Below are 10,881 nucleotides of genomic sequence, written 5' to 3'. Positions count from 1 at the left end.
GGGAAAAGAAGCAGCCCTGGGAGGAGGCAGGCCTTATGCAGGAACAAAGTTACTATCCATTGGCCTTGAACATAGGAGGAGTCCACAAGGCAGCCAGCCAGGAGCTAGGAAGTTCAATAGGCTTTGGAAAGAAACTAGGCTCCAATCTGAAGTAGACTACTTAAGGATCACTAAGCCAGGTAGTAGGGGTGGGGCACATTCTATGTATTCTCCATGTTCTTCATTTCTCCCTTAAAAATATTTATTTTCGGGGGGTTGGGCGGTGGCGCAGTGGGTTAAGCGCAGGTGGCACAAAGCGCAAGGACCGGCGTAAGGATCCCGGTTCGAGCCCCCGGCTCCCCACCTGCAGGGGAGTCGCTTCACAGGCGGTGAAGCAGGTCTGCAGGTGTCTATCTTTCTCTCCCCTCTCTCTCTGTCCTCCCCTCCTCTCTCCATTTCTCTCTGTCCTATCCAACAACGAATTGCGTCAACAAGGGCAATAATAATAACCACAACGAAGCTACAACAAGGGCAACAAAAGGGGGTGGGGATGGCCTCCAGGAGCGGTGGATTCATGGTGCAGGCACCGAGCCCAGCAATAACCCTGGAGGAGGAAAAGAAAAAGAAAAAAAAATTTATTTTCGGGAGTCGGGCTGTAGTGCAGCGGGCTAAGTGCAGGTGGCACAAAGCACAAGGACCGGCATAAGGATCCCGGTTCGAACCCCGGCTCCCCACCTGCAGGGGAGTCGCTTCACAGGCGGTGAAGCAGGTCTGCAGGTATCTTTCTCTCCTCCTCTGTCTTCCCCTCCCTCTCTCCATTTCTCTCTGTCCTACCCAACAACGGCAACAACAATAATAACTACAACAATAAAACAACAATGGCAACAAAAGGGAATAAATAAATAAAATAAATATATATAAAAAATTATTTTGGGAGTTGGGCCGTAGCCCAGCGGGTTAAGCGCACATGGAGGAAAGCACAAGGGCTTTCCTGGCTCCCCGCCTGCAGGAGGTCGCTTAGCAAGCTTGAAAGGCGGTCTGCGGTGTCTATCTCTCCTCCTGTCTTCCCTCTTCTCTCCATTTCTCTGTCCCATCCAACAACAGTATGACAACAGTAACAACTACAACAAGCATAACAAGGGCAACAAAATGGGAAAAATAGCCTCCTGGAGCAGTGGATTCGTGGTGCAGGCACCGAACCCCAGCAATAACCCTGGAGGCAAAAAAAAATTGGGGGCCAGGGGAGATAGCATAATGGTTATGCAAACAGACTATCATGCCTGAGGCTCCAAAGTCCCAGGTTCAATCCCCCACCCCACCATAAGCCAGAGCTGAGCAGTGCTCTGGTGTTACTCTCTCTCTCCCTCTGCAGCTCTTTCAAAAATAAAATAAATAAAATATTTAAATATATATATATATATAGTTTATTTTACCAGAGCACTGATCAGTTTTGGTTTATGGTGATGCTGGGGATAGAACCTGGAACCTCGATCTTGGGCATGGAAGTCATTTGCATAGCCATCATGCTGTCTCTCTAGCCCTTATATACTTTTTTTTTTCCAAAAAAAATTATTTACTTATTCATGAGAATGATAATAAGAAAGAAAGAGCCAGAATCACTCTAGTACATGTGCTGCCAGGGATTGAACCTAGGACCTCATGGTTGAGAATTCAATGCTTTATCCACTGGTGACCTTCAGGGTGGCTCCTGGTACATGAAGGGCCAACCCTGGGTGCTCGGTCTCATCTCAAAAACGCCCTCATCCGACCCCCCGGTGCTGCAGTCCAGCCTCCGTGCGAGCTCCGTGCGAGCTCTGGCCACAGCATTCTCCGGAGGGGGAGGGGCGGCCGCAGGCGGTGCAGGGAGGCGCCCGCGCCTGCTCCGACGTTCCCGGCTGGGGGGCGGGGCTCTGGCGAGCTCCGCTGGGGGGCGGGGCTCCACCTCTCCGCAGGCGGGCGCTTTATGTGGCGCATGCGCACTGCGAGGCCGCTGCCGCTATAAAGGCTTGTTTTGTTGCTGGGCTTGATGTTCGGGAACTTGGTCGTGGAGCCTGCGAGGTGCTTCGGGCCTAGGGCGCAGGTAGGTCCGCCTGGCCGCTGCACCCCTCCTCTGGGGGGTGGGGTCGCGCGTGCATTTCCCCCAGGGGCGGCGGGCTCTGACCCCCGGGAGATTGGAGGCCTGAGCGGCGCGGCCTATCTCCCATCCTCATACTCTCCGCACCGGGCCCCAGTCTCCGCCGCCCGCTCCCGTGTGGACCCCCATTGCAAGCATGGAGATGGGGCGCGAGCTCAGGGCTCCCCGGCGATGTTGCCCGCGGCGGCCGGCAGGGGGCGCTGCGCTTGTGGGTGTGTGTCGCCTCGCCTGGCCGGGGCTGGCCGTGGGAACGCCCTGGGACCCGGGCCTCCAGCCCATGCGGAGCCTCTGGCCTCAAGGTTGTGGGGAGGGCAGCCGGGCGCCCCAGCTGCGGCTGTGGGCCGGCGTGCTCTGAGCACCTTTGTCTCGGCGAGGGGACCGAGGTTGGGGACGGCAGCAAACCCTGCAGCCCCCTCCCCGTGCTCGGCGGGTCCTGCACTCGTGGGAGGGCGCGGGCAGCCGGGGCCTCTGTACATTGCAGCAAGTCTCTGTACATTGCAGCAAGTCGGGGCCTCTGTACATTGCAGCAAGTCGGGGCCTCTGTACATTGCAGCAAGTCGGTGCAGTGCGTGCTATCCTCTTAAGCTTCAGGCCCTGAGTGAGAGCTCTGAACCTACTCGTGAATGTTGTAATGAGTGGGATTTGGGGACATCAGTCTGGTCAGTTAGGAGTTTTGTGCAAACTCTCTCCCACCCCGCGTGTTTGCATTAGAGGACTGGGATCCTGGCGACTCTGTGCTCTCTGGGAGTCTTGATTACAAAGTCAGTTGACCCAAAGACCTCAACTGTGCTCTCCTGAATTGGGGCACTTCTTTGGGGGTGCTTGCACTTAGATTATTATTATTTTTTGTAGTTATTGTTGTTATTGATGTCATCATTGTTAGGACAGAGAGAAATGGAGAGAGGAGAGGAAGATAGAGAGGGGGAGAAAAAGATAGACACCTGCAGACCTGCTTCACTGCCTGTGGAGCGACTCCCCTGCAGGTGGGGAGCTGGGGGCTCGAACGAGGATCTTTACGCCGGTCCTTGCGCTTACATTATTATCCCACAGGTTCCACTGTATACAGCATTGCAATTACTCCAGCTTAAGTCAGGAATCTTTCATTGTTTTCCTTCACTTGATGGCTAGGCAAGTCTTAAATTTGTTTTATTTTTTTTTTGTAAATAACTTCTTTTTTTTAGATTGTACTTATTAGTGAGAAACAGGAGGAGAGAGAAAGAGCCAGACATCACTCTGGTACATGTGCTGCTGGGGATTGAACTCAGGACCTCATGCTTGAGAGTCCAATGCTTTATCCACTGCGCCACCTCCCGGACCACTTAAATTTATTTTAAAAAGACAAAAAAATTGGGGAAGGGGCAGGTCTGAGATAGCATAATGATTGTGCAGAAGAGCTTTCATAAAGCCTTAAGGCTCTGACTAATGTCTTAGGTTTGATCTCCAGCAGCACCACAAGCCAGCAGTGATCTGGCTTTTTCTATCCTCTCTGTATCTGTTTCATTAAAAAGAGTAAATATAGTGGGGCGGGGGTATAGTATAATGGTTATGCAAAGAGACTTTCATGCCTGAGGCTCTCAAGTTCCGGGTTCAATCCCCCACACTGCCATAAGCCAGAGCTGAGCAGTGCTCCTGTTAAAAAAAAAAAAAAAAGTAAATATAGTGCTCTGGGAGTAAATATTAAAAAGAGTAAATATAGTGGTACCTCAACCATGAGGTCCTGAGTTCAATCCCTGGCAGCACATGTACCAGAGTGATTCTGGCTCTTTCTCACCTATCATTCTCATAAATAAGTAAATGAATTCTTTTTTTTTTTTTGAAGTATATAAGGGCTAGAGAGACAGCATGATGCAAATGACAGTCATTATGCAAATGACTTCCATGCCCAAGACCGAGGTTCCAGAATCACCTTAAGCCAAAACTGATCAGTGCTCTGGTAAAATAAACAACAACAACAACAACACAAAAAATATATATATTCTTAAAATATTTTATTTTTGAGAGAGGTGCAGAGAGAGAGCGAGAAACACCAGAGCACTGCTTAGCTCTGTCTTATGGTGGTGCCGGGGATTGAATCTGGCACTTTGGAGCCTCAGGCATGAGAGTCTCTGCATAACTATTATGCTATTTCCCCCGCCCCAAAATAAATATTTTTAAGGGAGAAATGAAGAACATGGAGAATACATAGAGTTTGCCCCACTACCTGGCTTAGTGATCCTTAAAGGAGGTCTCGAAACTTTACATCAGGCTCAACCTGACGCTGTTGACTGGCTACGGAAGAAGGGCAAACGCTAGAAGAAGAAGAAGAAGAGGAAGAGGAAGAGGAAGAGGAAGAGGAAGAGGAAGAGGAAGAAGAAGAAGAAGAAGTAGTCTACTTCAGATTGGAGCCTAGTTTCTTTCCAAAGCCTATTGAACTTCCTAGCTCCTGGCTGGCTGCCTTGTGGACTCCTCCTATGTTCAAGGCCAATGGATAGTAACTTTGTTCCTGCATAAGGCCTGCCTCCTCCCAGGGCTGCTTCTTTTCCCAGGAAGTTAAAGAGGGGTTGGTGATGCACAGGCCAGCTGCTTCCCAGGCCCTGTCCACAGAGGAAAACTTGAGATAAAGGGATTGAAGAGAAACTGGAGCTCTCATGAGTTCTCAGACATTGAAGATAATCTGTAGGTCCTTCACGCAGCATTTGGTATTTCCAGATATTTCTTTTAGACCTCCACCCTTCCACACTCTTTCCACTTTTTTTTCTTCTCTCTCTGTCAAAGTAGGAGTATTGTAGTCTGGGAGATGGTGCAGTGGTTAAAGCATTGAACTCTCAAGCATGAGGTCAAAGTAGGAGTAATGTTTCCACCTTAGGCAATCAACCAGGCTAGTGAGCCTTCTGATGGGAAACTTGGACTTATATTAACCGCTGTAGCCAGGAGTACTCTGATCTGCAGCTGTACCCTGACCCTGGGACGTGGGCAAAGCAAGTGCTGATCTGTTTATACTTTAGACTTAATGAGGTCTCAGTGATTGCTATGCTCTTGGTTGTAAGTTAGTACTTATGGTGCTGTTTGTCATTGAACAAGGTGACTTAAAAAGTAGTTTAGCAGTATCAGCTCAGGGTATTAGACACAAACCTGGGGAAGGCAACAGACCAAGCTTGCTTTCTCCCAAATACATCTCTAAGGCGGAGGTTTAGTCTTTTTCACTTTGAGGTTTAGTAAATGTTTTCCTCTTCTCTCTTTTTTAAAAAAAATTATTATTTTTATTTTTGAGAGAGATGTAGAGAGAGAAAGACACACAGAGAAACACCAGAGCACTGCTCAGCTCTGGCTTATGGTGGTGCGGGGGATTGAACCTGGGACTTCCGAGCCTCAGGCATGAGAGTCTGTGGCTATGCAAAAGGACTTTTGTTGCTCTTGTTTTTTATTATTGTTGTAGTTGTTGTTGTTATTGATGTCATCGTTGTTGGGTAGGACAGAGAGAAATGGAGAGAGGAGGGGAAGATAGAGAGGGGGAGAGAAAGACAGACACCTGCAGACCTGCTTCACCACTTGTGAAATGACTCCCCTGCAGGTGGGGAGCCGGGGGCTCAAACTGGGATCCTTTGTCAGTCCTTGCGCTTAGTGCCACCTGCACTTAATCCACTGCGTTACAGCCCGACTCCCGCAAAAGGACTTTTATGTCTGAGGCACCTCAGGTCCTAGGTTCAATCCCCAGTACCACCATAAGGCAGAGCTGAACATTGCTCTGGTAGAAATAATAATAATAAAATAAAATTAATTCAGTTTTTATAAAGTAACAGATTTGATACAAGGTAGTGACTGGAGTTGATCAGTCAAGAAAGGTTTAGAACAGAGCTGCAGGTAATTGCTGGGTAAAGTGTAGAACTGCAGGGTGATTTTGTTTTTGCTTTTTAATCACTGAGGTATGATCTATTTACCATGAAATTCACCTTTTCATACTATCCAAATAGTGATTTGCTGGTGTTGTCACAGAATTGTATAATCAGCACTCCTATTTAATTTAAAAACACTTTCAGTGCCTAAGGAATATTTGTCTTAAAGCTCAGGGATAAAACATTATGTGTTTTGGCTCTGTAATCTCTTGGAGCTTTCAGATAATATTGCTAACCCTGGACAGAAAAAGCACAGAAAGGGGAACTATATAATTTGTGGAATAAATGTTGTGTATGTTTACATTTAGTAAAATTTAGTAGAAGTGGTATCCATATTTAAATTGTGGAACTTTTTTTTAAATAAAAAAGTCTAAAATGCACTATACATTGGGTCTGAACTTAGTTAAAGAAGGTAGGTATGGGGCCGAGTGGTGGCGCACCTGATTGAGTGCATGTATTACAATGCACAAGGACCTGGGTTCGAGCCCCTGGTCCCCACCTGCAAGGGGAAAGCTTTGAGAGTGGTGAAGCAGTGCTGCAGGTGTCTCTCTGTCTAGCTCTCTTTCCCACCCTTCCCTCTTGATTTCTGGCTATTTCTATCCAATAAAGATTTTTTAAAAATTTTTTAAAAAAAAGGTATGTATTTTTTTCCCTAATCTTTTTTTTCTCTTAGAGCTGGAAAGAGGTAATAATTCTTGATTCTATTATATTATTTACTTTTGTTTAAATACATTTTATTTTTATTTTAATGAGAGAGATGCAAGGGGAAATATACAGAGACCAGAGCACTGCTTAGCTCTGATTTATGGTGGTGCTGGGTTTTGAACCTGGGGCTTCAGAGCTTCAGGCATGAAGGTCGTTTGCATAACCATTATGCTATTTCCCCATCCCTGATTCTTTTTTTGTTCAAAGGTGGTTTTCTAAGTGAGTTTTACAGCCCAAAACCTTAACACCTTTGCTTTATTTGAGAGCATTTCGTTGACATTGTTGATAGTTTAGGAAATCCCTGTTGATGTTCTTTTTTTTTAATTTCAGAAATTCTCTAGCAAAACCGAAAGCCTGTGAGCCCTGGCACCTGCACTTAGAGACGATGAAGGATATCAACATAGGAAAAGAATACATCATCCCCAGCCCTGGGTATGGGAACGCCACGGAGAGAAACTCTGCTTCTGGGCAGCACAGAGATGGTGAAGACTCCAAATCCAGGAGAACCCAGCCGGTCAGTATTGCTTCCTTTTCTGAGTCACCCTGCTTGCCTATTGGACCAGGCCACACCTTCTTTTCTTCATATCATTCGTATTTACAGTTTCTTTAGCAGTGTTTGCTTTAGGCTACCCCTTTTTGTTGGTTTTTGTTTGTTTTGTGGTCATCATTAATGTGGGCCCACTTTTTCAGACATGAAAACTGACATGGAGAGAGAGACCAGGAGGAAAGGAAAGACACCATTGCACAGAAGCCTCTCCCATTTAGTTGGGGGGCCGGGCTTGACCCTGGATCACACCCAGGGCAGACCAGGTGCCTTTCCAGGCCAGCTGTCCTGCCGGCTCAGCTGTGGGTGACTCTTGAATTTATGTTTTGTTAATGGAGATAAGCCAAGAGGAAAAGGAAGGCTGACTACCAGGTGGCCTCACTCATAGGAGAAGCCCAAGAAGCTGAGAAAAGGAAAGCACAAAGTGGAACTTACATGAGCTGTGGTTGAGAGCAGCAGAGGCAAGGAGGCAGGGGGTTGAGAGGGTGCTGGGGACCCCGGCGCAAGATGGAGGAGGGAGATGTCTGTTGGTGGTGCACACATCCAGCAAAGAGGCTGTCATGCCTGAGGCTCGGAAGTCCCAGGTTCAATCCCCCGCACCGCCATAAGCCAGAGCTGAGCAGTGCTCTGGTGTTTCTCTGTGTCTTTCTCTCTCTGCATCTCTCTCAAAAAATAAAATAAATAAAATAATTTTAAAAAAAGCAAACACACGTTTCTTGAACTGACAGAATAGCTCGCCTGCACAGTGTGCAGCTTTGTCTACGCATGACCCAGGTTTGAGCCCAGCCCTCCACAGCACTGGCAGGAAACCTCAGTGCTGTGGTTTCTTTCTTTCAAGCTCATAATACATACATTACTGTGACTAGGGGTGTTTATTGGGGCTTGCTGCCTGCACAGTGAATCCTGGTGGCCATTTTCCCTTTTTTATTTTCCTTTCTTTTCTGAGAAAGATAGAAATAAGGAAGAAGGGAGGGAGAGACACCTGCAGCACTGCTCCACTGCCCTGAAGCAGCTCCCTGCAGGTGGGGCCGAGGCTTGGGCCTGAGCCCTCGTGCACGGCGGTGAGTGTGCTCTGCTGGGTGGGTGCGTGCGTGCGTGCGTGCGTGCGTGCGTGCCCCCGTGCTGTGGTGTTTGTTTTTTTTAACCAGAGCTCTGCTCAGCTCCAGCTCATGGAGGTGCCGGGACTTCGGAGCCTCAGGCATGAGGCTCTTTGCATAACCGTTATGCTCTCCACCCGCTTCGTTTTCTTTCTCTTCCCTTGTACGTGTCTTTTCTCTCCATCTGAAAAAGTTGGCCTGGATTGTCAAAGCCCCAGCGATGACAATAAATAAAGACATACTCAAAAGTCATTCATGCAGTGGCGCACCTGGTTGAGCACACACGTTACAGTGCGCAAGGACCCAGGTTCGAGCCCCCGTCTCCAACTGCAGGGGGAAAGCTTGACGAGTGGTGAAGCCGGGCTGCAGGTGTGCAGGTGTCTCTCTGTCTTTCTCCCTTTCTACCTCAACTTTCCCCTCTCCATTCTTTTTTGTTGTTGTTGTTGTTGCCTCCAGGGTTATTGCTGGGGCTTGGTGCCCGCACCAGGAATCCACTGCTCCTGGAGGCCATTTTTTTCCCTTTTGTTACCCTGGTTGTTTTTATGTATTTATTTATTTATTTATTTTATTGTTGTGGTTATTATTATCGTTGCTATTGATGTCATTGTTGTTGGATAAGACAGAGAGAAATGGAGAGAGGAGGGAAAGACGGGGAGAGAAAGACAGACACCTGCAGACCTGCTTCACCGCCTGTGAAGCGACTCCCCTGCAGGTGGGGAGCCGGGGACTCGAACCAGGATCCTTACACCGGTCCTTGTGCTTTGTGCCACGTGCGCTTAACCTGCTATGCTACCGCCCGACCCCCCCCCCCCCATTTCTGCCTGTCTCTATCCAGTAAATAAATAAAGATAATAATTTTTTAATGATTTCTGGTTACTCATTATGTTAATGGAAGAGAAGTAAAGTTTAGCTCTTAGTGTCCATTTCTCCCTTTGTGTTCACCACCTATATTCTGCTCAGGTACCTTCTGAAAAGGCTTTGCTTAAGAGAGGACTTCTGAGAGGGGAGTGGGGACAAAATAAAATGAACAGTTTGACTCTGTTCACGTGCTAAGACGAAGTTGCTTTCTTCCTTTGCCTCTGGTGTCTCTTTAAAACGGCAGTTCTTTGGGGAGGCCAATTCGGATTCCAGAGAGTACTTGGAATAATTTCAGGATGTTGTAGAATCATCAGTAAGTTTTTTGAGTCACTCATGGATGTAAAGGAGCTTTTGGATACTGATCAAGTTTCCTTCAAGGGGAATAGTGAGTATACTTAAAAGGTAGAAGACCACATCTGTCTTCTGAGAAATAAGCATCTTTTTCTTTACTTGGAAAAGTCACCTGGGGGACCAGCCAGGTGGTGGCACACCTGGTTAAGTTCACACGTCACAGTGTGCAAAGACCTGGGTCCAAGTCCCTTGTCCCCACCTGCAGGGGAAACCTTCATAAGTGGCAAAGCAGGGCTGCAGGTGTCTCTCTGTCTGTTTCCCTCTCTATCTCCCCCTCTCCTCAATTTCTCTGTCTCTAGCCAACAATAAATAAAAATAAAAATAAGCGAAAATAAAATGAAATATATCTTTACAAAATAAGTTTCTCTATGCTATAGTATGGGCTCTTTAAAAATTTTATTTATTTGTTAATGAGAAAGTTAGGAGGGAGAAAGAACTAGACATCACTCTGGTTCATATACTGCTGGGAATCGAACTTAGTCAGGACCTTGTTCTTAAGAGTTTGGTGCATTATCCACTGTGTTGCCTCCCAGTCCGCTTATGCATAACAGGTGTGCTTAACCAGGTGTGCCATCACCCCTATATAAATATGTACTTCTTTATCTGCCTTTCCCCAAATGGGGGCATCTTGTATAACTGACACAGTATTACAATAGAATATTGGTTGACATCAAAAAAGAAAAAGAATATTGATTGATAGGCTGGGGAAACAACATAATGGTTATGCAGAAAGACTTTCATGCTTGAGGTACCAAAGGTCCCAGGTTCAATCCTAGCACCACCATAAGCCAGAGCTGAGCGGTGCTTTGGTTTAAAAAAAAAATATATATATATATATATATATATATATATATATATATATATATATATATATACATGTATATAATCAGCTGCCCTATTAAGTTTCACCTATTTGCTGTGTGTGCTTATTTGTGTGGATCTGTGTAAATTTTTCACGTGTGTTTTTATAGGCTCACGTGATCATAGCCTCTATTTCTGTATTAGCAGAAAAGAAATCTGGGCCAGCCTACCATTCATCAGAAATGTTAAAAGCAGGGGGCTGGGCAGTAGTGCATCTGGTTAAGCCTACATGGCAAGAAACGCAAGGTGTAAGGATCCTGGTTTGAACCCTCAGCTCCCCACCTGCAGGGGGGGGTCACTTCATAAGCAGTTAAGCAGGTCTGCAGGTGTCTTTCTCTCCCCTTCGTTTTCCTCTCCTCTCTCCACTTCTCTCTATCCTGTCCAACAACAACAGCAATGACAATAATAACAACCACAACAAGGGCAACAAAATGGGAAAAATGGCCTTTTAGGAGCAGTGAATTCGTGGCTCAGAGCCCC

At 46.8% G+C, this 10,881-nt stretch overlaps 1 protein-coding gene across 1 annotated transcript in view; it reads left to right on the top strand.

Moving 5' to 3' along the window:
- The first annotated feature begins 1,934 nt into the window (after positions 1-1,934).
- Positions 1,935-10,881, top strand: part of ABCC5 (ATP binding cassette subfamily C member 5) — a 71,739-nt gene continuing 62,792 nt past the window's right edge. Inside the window, exons 1-2 of the mRNA XM_060171009.1 lie at positions 1,935-2,059; positions 7,021-7,204. Coding sequence (XP_060026992.1) covers positions 7,076-7,204 — 129 coding nt within the window. The 5' untranslated portion in view covers positions 1,935-2,059; positions 7,021-7,075. The remainder of the gene's footprint in view (positions 2,060-7,020; positions 7,205-10,881) is intronic.

This window comes from Erinaceus europaeus, chromosome 14 (genome assembly GCF_950295315.1).
Source record: "Erinaceus europaeus chromosome 14, mEriEur2.1, whole genome shotgun sequence".
NCBI classification, from domain to species: Eukaryota; Metazoa; Chordata; class Mammalia; order Eulipotyphla; family Erinaceidae; genus Erinaceus; species Erinaceus europaeus.
This window is presented reverse-complemented; position numbering and strand designations above follow the sequence as displayed.